At 37.6% G+C, this 18,686-nt stretch overlaps 1 protein-coding gene across 1 annotated transcript in view; it reads left to right on the top strand.

Moving 5' to 3' along the window:
- Positions 1-18,686, top strand: part of LOC109096473 (staphylococcal nuclease domain-containing protein 1) — a 151,878-nt gene that overhangs the window by 20,501 nt on the left and 112,691 nt on the right. The window contains exons 11-14 of the mRNA XM_042741495.1: positions 7,604-7,705; positions 13,629-13,735; positions 16,319-16,429; positions 17,392-17,464. Coding sequence (XP_042597429.1) covers positions 7,604-7,705; positions 13,629-13,735; positions 16,319-16,429; positions 17,392-17,464 — 393 coding nt within the window. The remainder of the gene's footprint in view (positions 1-7,603; positions 7,706-13,628; positions 13,736-16,318; positions 16,430-17,391; positions 17,465-18,686) is intronic.

The following is an 18,686-nucleotide window of genomic DNA, read 5'->3' as shown; positions in this document are numbered from 1 at the left end:
CCGGGGATCTGTGTGTTCGTCTGTACTGTTCTCTCTCTCTTGCTGTGAGGACTTTGGGGGAATTTAGGGCCAGATGTGTTGACCAACACTAAGATGAACTCTGACAGCTGCTGCCTAGTGTTTCTCTCTCTCGCTTTTGTTGCTTAATGTTGGGACCAGGGGCGTAAATTTCCTCTAACAGTCGGCGGGGGGGATGGGGATGGGGGGGTTGGGCAATAAACAAATTTCTCAAGAGCAATTTTTGAAGGGGTTACAAATAATACAGCTAAAATTGTACTTGTAAGGACGAGTATACACAGCCTAACTACTATTAGTGCAGCAGGGTGATTGTGCCAAATTAGACAACTTTAAGCTGTTTTGGTCATGCCGAGACAGTGCTTGTGACCGTTGTAGACATTACCATCTGTCAAGAAAGTAACGTTATTATTGCTAACATAGCAGACTTAATACATTTAAGAAAAGTACATTGGCAACATCTGTATTAAAGAGAAACTAATCACTTCATCTGATGTTTAAGTAGGGCTCGGCGATATATCGCATGCGATTGTGACGCGCATTTCGTCAGTAAAGCCGGTTCCCTGATTACCGCTAAATCGCCATCACCTGCTTTCAAATGGAGAGGCATTTAATAGACAGAGCCATAGATCACTGACAAGCTACGCAATATTGCGTTCATTATTGCAGATGACTCTCCTTCGATAATGAACGCGATATTGCATAGCTTGTCTGTGAACTACAGCTCTGTCTATTAAATGGCGCTCCATTTGAAAGCAGGTGATGGCGATTTAGCGCTAATCAGGGAACCGGCTTTACTGACGAAATGCGCGTGACAATCGCATGCGATATATCGCCCAGCCTACGTTTAAGTGAACAAAATAGCCTTGACAGTCGTGGTCCACAACTGTTGACTTTGTTCTCGCTCAGTGGATTTGTGTGTGTGTAGGTGACGCAGGGTTGCCAGGTTTTACACAGCATGTTTTTTTTTATCATATTTTTAGGGGGGGCAACCCTCAGATGAAGCTCAAGCTTTACTGAACTATTGTTCAGGCAAATGACTTTTGGATACTAGATAATCACTGTTAGAAGGAAAAAATTCAAGTGATTGCGCTGGCTCCGCATTCATGCACACGGTTAAGCTTTGCTACTTTGACAGTGCAGCCTGTTCATTATCATAATAAAATACAGTCAGTTAAACACAGTCCAAACACACTGCTCAATTTAAGTATGTAGTAAAATCAATGTCGTTAAGTGTTATCACTATACCGCCGTGATGTTATGCAAAACATTTTGTTTTACGTGGATATTTGAACGTGAGTGAAGTAGGCTACATAATAAATAATAATTTTGCATTCAAATACATCGCAGATATGGAAATATTTGATTTTGTGTCTAATGAGAGACCTAACGTTGGTTTCAGTTTTGTTTTAGGCTAATGAATTCGTTTTGGCTTGTCGTTTTTATTGCTATAACTTCTTAAAGGCCTATTTTTAATTCTTGTTCTTTTCTAAATATTGTTAATTGAAAGGATTTGTTGTGGAGTGAGGGGAACTAAAATAGCCTAGCTATGTTTACAGTGTTTATTATAATGATTGTAAACATTTCGCGTCTGCATTAGGCCTATTTCTGAATGAAATAATAAAATTACTATATGCAACTTATTTATTTATTACGTTGCGTATTTTAACCATGCAGCAAACCTTTTTAAATATTTTAATAAATTACTGAAAATAGATAAATGACTTTTTAAACCGTTTAACTGATTGTATTAATCGGTCAAAATTCTTAACGGTCGGTTAATTGTTAACCGGTTAAAATGAACATCCCTTATTAAAATTAGGGAGAGGACCCACCAGTAGAAACACAAATATTACCATGTCTAAAAAAAAAAAAAAAAAAAATTCAAACATACGCCATTTGTTTACACTGAACCAGTGGCATTTTCGGCATTGTCGTCACGCCATTTTTGACTGGGTGAACTATCCCTTTGAGAGAAACATGACTTCATGTGCCATCCCTAAATTTCTTTTCCTCATTCATTTCTCCCCCCTCACTCACTTGGCCAGAGAGAGGCTTATTTTTGCGCCATGGCGAGCTATTTCCAGCTGCGTGGTGGTGTCAGCCGTTTTAGGAGCACTCACAAGGATGTGGAGGGGGAGGAGTTATATCATCAGCTCAATGAGTCATCCTCCCACTATATGTGTGTGTGAGGGGACTGCAGGGGAAATGTTGACATCTGGGTTTGAAGCCAAAGACTCCGTACCCCCATCTTCCCTGCAGATATAGCAATATATAATGTATCGGTCATTGAATGACACTTCCATGTAATTTGCTGTCACCTTACTCAGTGTGTTTGCGCTGTGTGTGTTTGAGTTCACCGTGTAATTCGTCTGATGCCACATTGTGTCTTTTCATAGTTTGTGTTCTGCTGTGCCTGCTTGCTGAAGGCATGTGTTTGTGTGTGTGTGTCCTGTGGCCTCTGTCTGGGGTCACTGTATGGTTCCATGGCTCATCTCACACTTGGTTGGTCAGGCTTTTTCTTGCAGACAACTCTGCTTTGCCTCAGGATCGGTTGACTCTTGGAATTCTAGCGAACTTCCTTCCAATCATTTGAGAGTAATGACCCATGGATGTTGTAAACCGGAATTTTATTCTTTTTAATGGAATGTTCTGGGTTCAATACAAATTTAGCGTGACTCACATGGGTGCCCTAGGCAAGGTCAGAGATGAGGTGCCACACACCTCAAGACATGTAAAAAATTAAATTAAATATAAAATGTCATATACCTGAACTACCATTCGAAAGTTAATTCAGCAAACACGCATTAAGTTGATCAAAAGTGACAGCAAAGACATTTTATAATGTTAAAAATATTTCTTTATATGTAGTACATTCACATGTTTGCATATACAGTACGTACATGTAGCTATACCTTTAACCATGATTATTTTGATGCCTCTGCTTCCAAAGATCATCCCAATTGTTTCTTCTCCCCTTCTCTGCCTTTTTCCCTCTCTCTGTGTCCTCCAGTTCTTGTTCTATCATTTTGTTTCTCCATGCGTCACTGTTGTTCGTCACTGCTGATTAATTTTAAGAAGGCACTTCTAATTACTGTCTTAAATGCCGATTATTTTTTAAGGCATCTGTGATGCAGCTGTATGAGTTTAAATTGCTCATTGCGACTCCCATGACTGATGCTGAGGGTCATAATACTCTGTTCCCAGCTGTCGTGTGAGACTTATGTGATGTTATGGGAGAGGCTGAAAGGTTTTCACCTCAGTTGTGCTCTTGACATGCACCAGTCATTAATCGTTACTCTCAAATTGCTACCCCCCCCCCCCCTTTTTTTGCATTATTCAAGGTCCACAATGCTTGATGATCAAGAAATGTTTGAATCAAGTTTAAATTTCGACTTCTGCTTTGATTGGATGCACTATAGCTGAATAGAACAGCTTTATCTGTTCTAAAGTTTTACTTGTTAAGGTTTGGCAAAGTTAAAGGAATATATTATGGGTTGAATACAAATTAAGCATCTATGACATGCTGTCAATTACCACTGAAAATGCATAAGCTCGTCTGCACAAGATGAAAGGAAGAATGCAATATTTGATGAATGCATCGTGATAAACAAGATTAATTCGTGAAATCAGATTTAGTTTTTTTTTTTTAATAAATAAATTTAAAGCTAGAAAATTACATTCAATATGCAGGTCTCCTGTTCTTCCTTGGTAAATAAGGTGTCACGTCTCAATCCTTCAACTGCTCATTTGCTTAAAGTGCAAAAACAAATCATTTACTTAAGTGACATTCTCTGAGTATTATCTGGCATTAATGGCAATCAAATGGAAATTTAAAAGGATACGCTTAATTAACAATTTGCATGTGCAAAATGACATCTAGAACATTAAGATAAACAAACTGAGTGGAAAATGGAGCTTTGACTCCACTTCGTCTTTTTTCTGCAAATTTTTTTCGCTTCATTTTTGCTTTTCTTTAGTTGCTTATTTGTATGGACTTATGTATAATTTTGAACACTTAGTCCTTTTGTCTCAATAATAGGCTCAAAATATTAACAAATTAATTAGTGAGGCTGTGTTTGGTTAAAGGGCTAGGTCTAAAAAAAAAAAAAAAAAAATTTACAACATGTAAGAATGACGTTCTCTGCAGAACACCAACGATATATTGAAAATGTCTTTATTCCATTGTTTATAGATAGGACTTTTTATATCAACAACAGAACTTATTATATCAACAAAAACAGTTGAAACATTTTTCAAAATACGTTTTGTCTTCTGAAAGTCATACAAGTTTGAAAGACATGAGTAAATTGAAAATGTATATTTTTAGGTGAAATATTCTTTTAATAGGTTAATTTTGGACATCTGTGCCAAACAGTGGCTTTCTTCCTGTTGAGCAGTCTTTTCTGAGGGTGTGATTGGTTGTTCCCTGATGGAGGAGGTCCTATGAGGTCTCTCTCTCTCTCTGCTTCAGTCACATCCAGTCCTTAGGCCATTTATCACCTGAAGATAATGAGATTGGCTAATGAGAAAAAGAGAGAGAAAAGCAGGAATGAAGGGCGAGTTGTGCATATAGGTAAGAGACAGAGAAATCTATGTAGGCTTATGTGAGAAGATTTAAAGTTCAGGAGCTGAGATGTGTTGAACAAGAAGTATAATACATCACACACATGCTCTTTCAAAAAAATCAAATTGTCATTTACTCACCCTAATTCCATTCCAAACGTGTATGACTTTCTTAAGTCATTTTAATGAGTAAAAAAAAATCAAGTATTTCATATGATATATGCACTATATTCTGAGCCTTCTAAAGCTCTGCTAGGGTTAATAAGTTGTGGAAGATGTTGAAAAGGGATATATCTTTCATATAGTTCTGAAGAAAAGTTTACATTTAATGGCTATGAAAATATCATGAGATTTAAACTACCTTTTTCCTTGCGCTTTGCATTATTTTAAATATTATAAAATATTAATTTCTAAATAGTACATTTTTGGGTTTGAAGTGAATGAATTTAAAAGCTATGGTGGAGGAGAAGATTATTAGACCATTAGATATAGACTTAGAACTATTTTTATGATGCATTTTGGAGATCCACAGCCCCAATTTTGAAAGCAGACATTCTGCTGGTTATATATGCTCTATATAACTGTGTATGTGACAAATAAAAAATCTTGAATCTTGAACGACGATCATAGGGTTTAGAGCAATGACAGAATTTACATTTTTGAGTTAATCAAGTATAGTACTAGTCAGTTTGTCAATTGTCTCTCTGGCATCAGCACATGATTAGATTGCTTATCATACCTGACGGATAGGTGTGCAGATCTTGCTCTGTCCTGTTAGCCCTTGCAGAATGAAACCGTTCTTGCGTTCACTTCATGCAGCCAAACCGTCATTTTTAAGAGCCAGTAACGGGCGAACATTGGCATGTCAGCCAGGCGCAGAATTCCTCATTTCTCCTCACATGGTTCAGTAACCACCCTGCCATGTCTTCGCAGAACACACTTGATTTGCCCAATACAATGACAAAGACTTTTTATCTCAACAATCGACATAGAGCTTTTTGTTGCGTGCTGATTTTGCTGTTCAGCAGCATTACAGCTGTGACATAATGAGATGAAATTATTGAATTTGTTAATTGTGTAAGACTTCCAGGGTCATTGGTTCCTTGATTCTGAGTATTTTATCAATGACATATGATACTTTTTGCTACAGCTTTAGTTAGTATGTTATCCCTATCACATGGGTCAAATATCATATGGCTTTAGCCTGCTCATATTCAAAACAAAAGCACAGATTAATGTCTTTGTGTATGTAACACGCTTGCTGACATTCATGATCGCCTAGCAAAACCCTGAATGCTTGCACTCTTACCTACACTTACACAAAAAGCACACTCTAACGCAAGACTGCATGGCCTCCCTCTGCTTTTCTTGCTCAGGGGAAAGGAATTGCCATGGATATTTATAGGCGGGCTGAAAATGGGTTGTCCTCTCTTTCACCATCAGGGGTTTCTGTCTGTATTCTATTCCATCGGCACAGTTCCTTAGCCATCCTGAAAGCTCCTCCATCAGAAGAGATGTCTCACTCTCAAAAGTGGGTGGTCGATACAGTTTTATTTCATACCGAATATCAGACCACATAGGCACAGATGATGTAGTTTTAAGTATGTTATTTGCAGAGCAGATAAACGTTCACTGGAATCAGAGCGTGAGGATTTAAAAATCGCTGAGATTTATGCTTTTTAAGTCAATATGCTTTTATTCGCCAAAAGATTTGGTCCTTAGGGTTAACAGTCTGATCTCTCTCAACTCTCCCACAAGCTATGCCTTATGCTGGCTGTGTTGTTAGCTGTCTATCTGCAGTTTATTTCTGCTCTTGCTTTCGGTTTTTCCTCAAGCGTCAAAGCGTTGTTGCTTGGAATGAGCCAAATCGGAAAAATCTGTAGCTGTAGAGCAATATCGGCACCTAATTCTTAATAGGATTGTTCACAAAAAAATAAAAAGATCATTTACTCACCCTCTTGTCATCCTGTCTGACTGAGTTTCATGAAGCATAAGATATTTTTTTTTTCTCCATGCAATTACAATAAACATGAAGTGTTATAAAGCACCATAAAAACAGTCCAAATGACTTGTGTGCTTTGTTTCTATTCTTTTGAATCCATGCAATAGCTTTCTGGTGCCAAAAGTGCTGAAATCAGGCTATATTCCCTAGCAATTTTTCTCTCGTCCAGGCTGTTAACTGCTGCGACTTGATCTTTGAATTAGTGATTTGAACTTAAGAACTGAATCAGTTAAAATCATGAGCTAATAAGACTGGGTTCTACTGATTCATTGAAAAGACTGAGTGATGTGTTCCTTCCCAAATCACAAAAACATCTTTTATTAGTCTTTTATTTTCTATTTCAGGTGCAGTGGCTCTGAACTTGAACTAAATCAGTCTGAATCATGAGCGAATCAGGCTGGGTTTGGTAATTTAATCTACTGATTCATTGAAACGTGTGATTTGCTCAGCATTCCTTCCCACAACACAAAAAGGACTTTTATTTTCTATTTTAGGTAGAGTGGCTTTGAATGTGGCACTGTGTGTTAATTCATACTGTTGTGGCCTCAGCTGCGATACGGGAGCCTGGAATATTGAGCATACTGAGTGTTTTTTGCCATTTCTCTGGGACTGGGAGAATAACAACCTTTTTCCCTTTCTTATGAAAAATGTAAATGAGGTTCTATTTCTTGTATATCAATGTGTGTGGCAGTGAGAATATCTCGTATAGCTTGTGGGGTCACATGCCTTGAAGAACAAGAGATCGAGACAATGAGACGTGTCATCTACCAGTCCTGACACATTAGCATGGTTGTGTGGGAAAAGGGCAGATATTAGGTTGTAAGGGAATGGTAAAATTGGAAAGAGAGGTGAGGGGGTGGAAGACTGGAAGCTTCGAACCTCATTTTGTAAGGAAGTCAAATGAGAGACTGAGGAAATGATTAAATGTTGTGCCTGTTTGGGACATAAGGCTATTTTTTATTTATGTATTTTGACTCTTCTCTCTGTTTCTCTTTTCCCGTGTTCTGTCTGACTCTATAGGAGAAGAACAAGGACAAAGACAAGCGTTTCCGTCCACTCTATGACATTCCTTACATGTTTGAGGCACGGGAATTCTTGAGAAAGAAGCTCATTGGCAAGAAGGTGAGAGACTTTGTGACATTCTTCCACATTATGCCTTAGCCTTTCTGTATAAAAGTTTTCTTTCCAAATGTTTTTCTATCCATTGCATATGAATGCAGAATTTTTTTACTTGTGCTGAGTTTCTGTATTCTGTTTGGAGTCCCTGAACACATTGACCACACAGACCTTGAGTGGAGCGACTTTATTCACAGAGGCACAAATGATTTTTTTTTTTTTTTTTTTTTTTACTTTATTTATTTTTTTGAAGAAAACAAAGGAATGACAAAGCATAGGGCATCAACATGAGAAATGTTGAGATGTTAAGACACAAATATGTGTATACAGTAAAAGCCATGCAGGATAATTTCAGTACTTATTCCTCACAATATATTATTTATTTATTTATTAGATCTTCACTATATCGTCTTTGAGAATTACTTGGATGATAAAAAAAACTTCTCAATGAGACAGATGCTTGAAGGAGGTTGGATTAAAAAAGTAAAAAGGGTTTCTGCCAAAAAAATAGTAGTTTCCAGTTTACATTTTGATGAAAGATCATGAAGAGAAGGTTTTTATTTATATTATTTTATTTGGATTAATAGTAAATGCTCAATTAGTTAATGCATTAAGAATAATTTAACTTGTTTTTATAATAATTTTATAATATTTAAATAAAATAAATAAAAATTGTAAAAAATGTAATTTTACAATTTTGCATAATGCATATATAACAATTCTAATATATTTTAAATTAACGTTATGAATGAACATGAATAAACAATGAACATTAGTATATTTATGGTTTAACATTAACCCTGATTTAATATTTAAAAATTGGTTTGTTCCTGATGTCACTGGATTATTGTATCAAATCACTCACAACAAGAGCATGAATGTGTATTTTGAAAATATTTGGGGTGATTTCAGGAGTAAATGTAAAACATGAAGAGTTTCCATCTGTGTCACTCATAAAAAACAGAAATATGTGGCATCAGAAGTTGTTGCTGTTTTAATTGGGACAGCAGGGTATAAACTGGTGTGGGATGTTCTGAAGATTCTGTCATATTGGGACTCATTAAAGTATAATGGGCAGATTTTATAAAGCTGCGCTTTATTGTCTGTTCAAGACTTTTCTCACCCAGATAATTCAGTGTTTATGTGCAGAGTAATGAAAAGCCCAGTTTTTAAGGCCCATTTGATTTAACACCAAAGAAATATGACCGCACATTTCCTCAGACACAGACAGCTTCTCATAAATGATCGCTAGATGCATGGATTACTAATGCAGCTTTATATTATCCTTGTATGAACGTATGGTTGCTTCAATAAAACCAATATTTTATTGCCTCCTCTTTTTACAGAAGTCTGGTTCACTGACCTGGAATCATGCGAATATTTTGACACTAGAGACAGGAAATGGAAAGCAAGCTGAGTTTAATCTCAGATCAGATTTTTGCATTTCCAATGTATGCACTCAGCGGTAGTCAACAGATAGTTGGTTTTATACAACACCCTGCGTGATAAGACGTCTGTTTGCATATTAATGCAAACAGTGTGGGAATGTTTGAATTCAATCAGAATTTATCCAGCTCAAAAAGATTGCATTGCGGCAATCATTTTGAGGATCCAATTTTGGCTCATTAAGTGGCACAGAAGTGCTTTGAATTAAATTAGTAGTGTATAGCATTAATCATCTTCAATCTTCAGAGTCAAAAGTAGCATCTTAATACTTTTTTTTTTTTTTCTTATGAAATTAAACGAGGTTGTAACCAGATATTCAATATTAAGGTGGACCAAATGCAAAAGTTAATACTGGCTTGACACAGTGGTTACAGCGACAAATTTTGATCGCATTTTGCCCTTAAAATGCCCTTGTTAACTGTCTGTTGTCATATTCCATTAGTTGTTGCTAGGACACAATGTGGTGTGAGTATGAGGCCTTGTACTGAGGCACGCCTCGTTTTAGCATCCCCCTGCTGCCCTGGCAACCACTGTGGAAAATATTCCAACTGTTTAAAAGAGAAATAAAAGCTGGGCAATTATAGAAGTTCATAACTATAAAATAGGGACATTGTTAACAACTGATTGTTCTGTTGTTTAAGTACAACTCTAATTACTAATTTGTGCTAGGTTAGGGCAAAAGGGACTATTTTATGCCTAGAACCTTTCGATTTTCCATTTTTAAGATGCCATTCGTTCTTTATAGGCTGCATCCCAGCTGGTCAAAAAGGGTAAGCAGTACCTGACTTTTGTTTCCAGACTATTAGTGGGAGAGCTTGAGCTGATCCCATTGGATTCATTGGGGTTGCATCAATCTTCTGTCACTCTAACACATGGCTGTAGTCTTCAAAAAGAGATCCCCAAAGAGGTCAAATGTCAACTCCCATTATGTCTCAGTGAGTATGTGATCAATATCAGAGTCCAGCGGCACATTCAGCAAGAGAAGATGAAAGGAAAGGAGGTAAAGAAGCTCCTCCAAGCCCCAGTGAGCCACAGCTCTGGAGCGTGGCGTCCATTTCAAATCGTGTTTCTTCTTTTGAAAGGATGGAGAGAATGAGTGGCATTCACTAGCAGTGGGTAATGGAGGAAAACGTGTGGACAAGTGCGTTTCCTCCCCTCGGTATTGAAACACAACTTCCCAGTGACATAATCCAAAGCTAGATTTGGCTAACTTTCTAAGTAGCGCCTCTGTAGAGGGTCTCTGCCTCAGCGGAAAAGTCAAATGAAAATGTTGCATTAATCCACTTATCAGGGAAGAGCACGTTTGGATAATCCTGCCCGCTCAAAGTGCCTCCTGTTATGTGGGTGTGAGCATTTGTGTGTGTGAGGTGTTAACAAGAGACAGTGACTGAGTGGAATGTCAGTGTCAAGCGTTTGATGTCTTTGTTTATGCAGGTATGTTCCAGGCAGGTATGTGCTGCTTTGCTTATTAGTTTGTTAATTTATATGGGAGAGGACGTGCTGAGTTTTCACATGATGCCCTGATGCACATCAATGGAGCCACAGCAGAGCTGTGCAGACTTCATTCATTTTTTCCCTCTACTTCTGCTTTAGAGGGAATTACAGTGGCGTATGAGACTAGCAGCTCATTTTTAATCTATGAAATATGTATTACAGAGTTTCCTGGCTACACCTACCCTCACCACATTAGACTCCGCTCACAGGGTCTTAAGATTGCAGAGAGAAGGTTTGGCTGTGCACATATCAGAGTGCACACGTATGCTTAACTCTTTTATATGTATTACAGAGTTTTGTTGTTTTTTTTTTTTTTTTTTTTGTTTTTGTTGTTTTTTCACATAATAATAATAATAACAAACAATTGTATTGCTAATTTAACAGTAAGTCAAATAAAACAAATCAATAATAATAAATAATTGTATTGTTAAAATTATTTAATAATAATAATAATAAAATGAACATGATTAATAATAATAGACAATTGTATTGTTAGTTAATTGTTAATTTATTAACAATAACTCAAAACAAATCAATAATTGTATTGTTAAAACTAATTTAATAATAATAATAAAATTAAAAATTGTATAATAATAAAAATAAATATGGACTTTTTGTTGATGATGATGATAGTGAAGAACTGTACTTATTAACAATAAAATGAATATAACCATTGTGTAATAATAATGCTAATACAATAAATCATAATAACAATAACTGTAATCCAACAATGATAAAAAACTGATCACTTGTTTATTATTATTGTTGTTGTTGTTAAAAACTAACTCATAGTCATTTAATCTGTAATTGTATATTTTTTTTTTATTTTAATAAAACCAGTTCTGAATATTCACTGGTGGCATGAATGTAAAGCGTAGTGCATTTGTGCCTTTGCATGCTCCAAGTCACACATTGTTATACCTGCTTGTCTCCAGATAATTTGCATTCAGAGAGCAGTTCACATTGCATTTCTTGCAAAAACATGAACTGCCATTATGCCATAAACATGAACAGTGGATCTTCTCTTCCTGACTCATTGTCTAATTAATCACGGTGGTACTCGCGTTGATGATTCACATGCCACGGTTTGAACCCAGATATACAATGTGTAAAGAGTCCAGCGGGGGAGGGAGTGGAATCCATCTCTGGTTTGGACAAAGCAGTCAAACCAAGTGTGAAAGCATCCTTGCTGTACATGCACCAGCTCAATCTTTCTGCACTTCCTGAGACATTTCTGTGGACCTGTCTACGTTTTGATGGATGCTTCACCATTAGCAGCATTTCTGTCTTCGTCATTCTCTTCGTACTGGTTCTGTCTGGGCTTCTCCGAAACCCTCCACTGCTGTTGTCCTTCAGTCAGATCTTTCTATTCAGACATGACTCTAAAAGCCCATTTAATCTGTCATCTGCTTTCCAAATGGGCCCCTTCTTTCTCTCGCTCATTCATTTTCTCTTTCTTCATAAGCACTTTTGCTCTTCTGAATGAGTGGGAATCGTTGGCGCTTTGTGTTTCTTAAAAAGGGTATGTTGTCGTTCAACCAAGCTCATTACTCCTGCCCAATGGTGCAGAGCTGTGTCTCTGCCTTTCTGAGAGAGAACTGGAGAGTAGAAGAAGAGGGGATGAAAATGCAATCATTTTGTGGTTTATTTGTTGATGAAGCTCTAAACTCCTGGGGTAAGAAAATGAGTGTCCACAGGATTCCCCCACCTAATGAACTTCCATTATGTCCAATAGGCTGAGTTACATTGTCATTTTGAGGCAAATTAATTGGAGGGATAAATGGATTGAATTCCAGAAGTGGAGGCATACAACTTTAGGAATTAGTTCAGAGCATAGATCTTTCTTTTGCCATATCACAATTGTCTTATTTCAACATTCTCATTTTGCTAGGCAGTTGCATATGGATCAGAACCGCAATGCAGTGTGAGAACCTCCTTAAACTGTTAAGATGGTGATTTGACCTTTTCGCTAAAGCATTGCAAAAATACAGTCTTGTGTTTGGTGTGCTTGCCATCAAATTCATTTTTGCATTTTTTGAAATTGGTTGGATGTAATCATTTCACAAGGTCCCAGAGGAGCATGGGTGTGGCAGTCGGTCAGGTGAAGTCTACGTCCTTGGCTTGTTATTGGTGCCATCCTGATTAATGACTGATCTTCCCCCCTGCAAGTCAAGACAGATGGGAGATCCGGCTTACTATTTCAAATTAGCTTCCAACCCACTGTTTGCTCTGAACTGATTGAACGAAATTTGCCAGATCACAGCCTCCCATCTCTGAATATCCCAACGTGGCTTCTTTCTTTGCTCAGAGCTAACAAGAAGCCGCCGAATGCGATGCCCCCCTACGGGATGATACGATGACCTCGGAAAGAGTTTGACACAAATGGAGTCGATTTCTTAACCTGCAGCAGTTTGGTGTGAAATAATCAGCTTTAGTTATCCTCTTCCCTTCTGCTTGCCTCCGTTGCCATCAAGCGAAATAGTCACCGATCCCCGCCTCTTTCTTGCTTCGTGATAAACAGTTTCCATGTTTGGTTTGGCTTCCTCTGGGGAGATCTATGGTCTAGCCTGACATGATTCACACTGACTCAGGGTGACCTTGGAAAGTAGCCCACAGTCATGCTTGTACACACACGCACACACCAAACCCTTCGCTAGATGCCCTAACACAATTTGTCCACCCTGAAAGGCCTGTAATCCATTTCTTTTTCCTTTACAGCCAGCTTTTCGCTTGATTTGCAGTCCTGTACAAAGATATCAAATTCAGAGTTTGATGTGTTGCTCTTTCTTGGCGTAATTCTGTCATGTTTAATGCGACATCATAAAACAGGGTTACAGTGCAGTGTCCTCACGTGTGGTTTCAGTGGTCAATTTATCTCCATAGCTGAGCTCCTGACAGGCTTATAGTGTGTCTGTGTATGTAGGCCTTGTTTCTTGGCATTACATCGACTCTGCTGGTGATTTAACCATTTTGTTTTGTGTTTTTGCAGGTGAATGTCACAGTTGATTACATCAGAGCTGCCACCAGTGCCATGGAAACGGGCGGCGTCCCGGCTTTCCCAGAGCGCACCTGTGCTACAGTGACTATTGGAGGAATGTAAGTAAACTAGCCAAACTATTAGATTGTAGTGTAACTCATGTGATACATTTTAAAGGGATACTCCACCCCAAAATGAAAATTTTGTCATTAATCACTTACCCCCATGTCGTTCCAAACCCGTAAAAGCTTCATTCGTCTTCAGAACACAATTAAGATATTTTGGGTGAAAACCGAGAGGCCTGTGACTGTCCCATAGACTGCCAAGTAAATAACAGTGTCAAGGTCCATAAAAGTATGAAAGACATCATCAGAATACTTCATCTGTCATCTGTGGTTCATCAGTAACGATATGAAGTGACAAGAATACTTTTTGTAAGCGAAGAAAACAAAAATAACAACTTTATTCAACAATTCCTTTGTCAGCAGTCTCCTCTGTGTCTCTCCATATCACTATATGCTCTTCTGTATCAGCCGTGCCACAAGGATGTGCTGTTTTCTTTCAAATCAAAGCTAAATACATGTAGAAACAGCGCATCCTTGTGGCGCGGCTGATACAAAAGAGCATACGGAGCATACGGTGATATGGAGAGACACAGAGGAGACTGTTGACAAAGGAATTGTTGAATAAACTCGTTATTTTTGTTTTCTTCACTTACAAAAAGTTTTCCCGTTGCTTTATATAACCCAGATTGCACGTCTGATGGCAGATGGAGTATTCTGAAAATGACTTACATACCTTTTATGGACCTTGACACTGTTATTTACTTGGCAGTCTATGGGACAGTCACAGGCCTGCCGGTTTTCATCCAAAATATCTTTTGGTTCGGAATTGTGTTCCGAAGATGAACAAAGCTTTTACGGGTTTGGAACGACATGTGGGTAAGTGATTAATGACAAAATTTTCATTTTGGGGTGGAGTATCCCTTTAAGTCATATGATGATAATCGTGTGAGAACAGACCAAAATTTCCCCCTCCGTTCATCGCTATACCACCTTATCTGGATCGAGTCATTGAATTGATATTAAAAACTAAATCGATCAAATCCATTAATTAATCTTTCAGATTTTCATTGAATAATGACTTTAAATTTGGGTCTATTTTTACACAGTAGCTGTTGCTCTTCAAATGTGAGTTGTCTTAGTTGACAACCAAGAGTAAAAGACACGTTACTAAGAAATGAAAGAAACCATAAATGAAAGCTGAATGTTTCTTGACCCTCTCTAACAATCTTCTCACACTTAGAATTGGGGCTGGTGAATTCTTTATTACCCTTTATGTCTCCTCTATGAATTCAAATGATTCTTGTTCGCTGTCTTGATGTGGATGTGTGATCTAGCACACTGTCCCTTGTTAGGGTAATTGAGGCCAGGCACATGAGTCTGGGGTGGTATTGCCCCTCAGGCTGTGATTACCCAACCATGCCCCAGTGCTTGGCATTAGAGCATTGTGGGTAACAGGTGGTCACATCGCCTGAGGGCTCAGCTGCTTTGCCACATCTTAACTCTTTGCTGATTCAGAATCAGCCCTTTCCAGGTTTTCCCATAGTGCTATAAATATTTTAAGAGCCTGAACTGATCGTAGATCTGTAAAAATTCACGGCAGCATAGACAGTCTTTCAGTCTGATGCAATAGGTTACTTTTCAGTAAACATTTGATTTTTGAGAGCATTGTGAAATAGGACTGACATAGTATATTTATCAACTTTTGCATTATTATTTTTTGGTTCTATTACTTAGCATAAACAGTCCTTGAAAGTTTCTTTTCCTATTGTATTTTTTGGCTCTGATCTGTGGACTGTTTGTTTTTAAAGAGAGGATCCCATTGAGATCTAGCTGAAACTGTTTACCACAAAAATAAAAAGTGTTGTTTGCATTAATTCATGTCTTTGCTCTTTGGTTTTATTACTAAAACTTGAACAGTATGGTTCTTGCTCATGTTTGCTGTGCTCTGCAATAGGGGAATGTGAGCTGCTTGCTGAAGGCAATATCTGTGTTGAAAAATGGCAATGAGAAATGCTTTTGCCACTTTGCTTGCAGGGCACTAGTCTTGCTTGTTGTGATCAATTATGTTTCAGCTCTGCAAATTAGGCATTATCTCAGTCAATGCTGTCCTATAAACAGTGTGCAAATTGAAGCCTGTATAATTATAGACTATCCCAAAATAGTTGCAGTATAAATTGATCAGGGGAAAATAATGTATGTGGGGTGTTAATCGATTTAAAATAATAACAGATTTATGTAATCAGTCAGACCTAACATGAATATTTGTAAGCATATATTTTCACATGGAATCTCCAAATTGAATGGGGAAACAACAAATACAGTATTTTAAATATTTGTTTAATGGCTTTTTTTTTGTGCTAGTGAATTTAATGAAGGCCAGTATCACATATACCAATACTAAAACTGATGGCTATATTTAGTGATTTTTTTAATGGATGCTGTTAATTGCATTAATTATTTAATGCATTAAACAGCGAATAATAATTGCAGAAATAAACACATTATTTTTCTCAGCCCCATGTGTGTGTTTAAAGAAAACACTTGTGTGTTTCATATACATAAAATCTGTTTGTGCGTAAAGTGTTGCAAGGCATCTTGGAAAAAAACATCTGATTCTCTGTTTTAATCTCTTTGTAGAAACATTGCTGAGGCTTTGATCAGTAAAGGTCTTGCCACAGTGATCAGATATCGTCAGGACGACGATCAAAGATCTTCCCATTATGACGAGCTCTTGGCAGCAGAGGCAAGGTGAGTCAAAACACTAAAATAAAACCGCCGGCTAGCAAATGTGGGCCATATTCCCACACATTGAGGAGAAGCCGTCTGTGAAATGAAGCCATTTTGTTCTGTGCAGTAAGTCATGGCTTGTCTGGTTAGCTCTCATTTCATGGGGGCAATATCAGTCCCAGAGCTTATACCTCAACCACCAGCACAAAAGCATTGCTCTTTTATTCTTTGTCCACTAATATAATTCTATACATTTGCGATTGTAGAGGTTTCAAGGGTGGTGTATTGCACAAAAAGAGATTTGGATCATGTGGTCGGCGTTAGATGCTGTGACTCTCGAGAGTAAGAGACTCGCTGCTTCTTATCTGCAGCTCTTTCTTTTCCTTTTCTATTCTTCACTTTTGGTGTTGCTCTCGAAAATGCACATGCATTCACACACATCTCCCGTATTTTCTTGTCCTATGCTCTCTGGGTAATTCTTCCCCGTCGAGCCAGCGGAGATGGAGGTGGGGGGTTTGCAGGCCTCGAATTTATTTTTAGTAGAGATTGCTGGTCATTACCCTACATCCTCTGAGAAATCAACCTCAGAACAAGCTCTCTCTCCCTTCCTCTATTTTTCACTTAATGTGATTGGACACCAGGGAGGCTACAGCCACAGATCCATCTGCCTTAAAGAGGCCAAAGACACATCCCTCACTCCTCCTGTATCTACTGTAATCTGCAGGCGTCAACACTCAGCAACCACTATTGCACTGATCGAGCACTCAGATGCACACAAAAGACACTGTATACGTTCCCATGTGTAATGCACAAGAACTACTGGCCTATAAATGTGATTTGTTGGCTCTTTTGTGGCATAAAGGATGGATGAATGGGTGGGTTTGTTTAAGGGTTGGTTTCTCAGGGTGGGGCAGAAATGGTTTTCTGTTCTGGGAGCCTGTCCTAAAAATTTAGATTCTAACACAATGCTTGAATCATTGCAGGGCGATAAAGAATGGCAAAGGACTTCACAGCAAGAAAGAAGTGCCCATTCACAGGGTAGCAGACATTTCGGGGGTAAGTTTGTGTATAATGGTGTGATGATAAATCGATTCGTGGATCGATTCTGCGGTTTTCGGAATCCATCGCAATTTAATCGATTCTGAGCTTTTTTTTAACAGCAGATGGCGCTCTAGGCTAGTTTTTAACTGCACACTTAAATGCTTACGAAGAAGAGCGTTTGTGCGTTCGTATGAGTAATGTGAGTGATTAAATGTACTTGCACCTCGGCTTTTATGCTTTTATGACACCAGATTAATGTAAACACAGCCCATTGTGAACACTCTTGTAATTTGCTTCAACCTTTTCGAACTTTATGAATGTTTATCTTAGACTCAAGTGGTGTGTGTAAGGAACTGGAAGCAAGCAAAGTACGGCTGTTTCTAAAGCATGCAGTGTCATCTGCTGTTAAAAACTAAGCTCAGAATCGATTCCAGAGTGAATCGCGATGCATTAGGAAAATTGCAGAATCGATCCACGATTCGATTTATCGTCATATCCCTATTTGTGTATTGGTGTGAACTTTAAATTTTATTTGTTTCAATTGCTATTTGATTTCAATTCGTATGGATGTATTTCAGTCATTATGTCCATTTTGCTTGCATGTCCAAAATATATTATCTCTGCTAAAGCTGTAAATTATACATGGTGTTTTTAGACTGGTTCAAACGGTTAGCCTGTCTTGTTGAACTGTTCGTTAACAGAACTGGCTCATAAGAGTCTTTCATGAGCTTACAACTTAGGCTAAATATGAGTTTTTACTGTGACTCTGAGCAAGTTATTGCAGCAGAACACAGTGATATCTGCAGGCTGGACAGCACAGTTCAAATAAACTGAAAGTGGCCATAGAGTAAAAGGTCAATTTGGTTTTTTATTATTTTTTTTTTGCATTACATTCATCCAATTGTTTCTTGTTGCTTATTTTTTGAAAATGAAATAGTTTAGCAAGTTTGTTTTAAATATTTTGGCTTATTTTATTTTTCATCTTAAATATGTTGGCTTATTTCATTGTAATCATCTCAATAATAATAATAATAATATTTTCGGCTTATTTGATTATATTCACCTTAAGTATTTTGTAGTTCTTTGATTTGTTTTTATCTTAAATATTTATACTTTAACTGTTTTCTTAAATATTTTGACTAATTATTTTGTGCATTTTTCTGTGTTTAAATTCATTCAACAGACTTCAAAATCAAAAATGAAACCCAAATATCAGTGTGAAAATGCAAAAAATAAT

The sequence above is a fragment of the Cyprinus carpio genome, chromosome A4, assembly GCF_018340385.1.
Source record: "Cyprinus carpio isolate SPL01 chromosome A4, ASM1834038v1, whole genome shotgun sequence".
NCBI classification, from domain to species: domain Eukaryota; kingdom Metazoa; phylum Chordata; class Actinopteri; order Cypriniformes; family Cyprinidae; genus Cyprinus; species Cyprinus carpio.
Note: the sequence above shows the minus strand (reverse complement) of the source record. Positions and strands in the feature narration are given on the sequence as shown.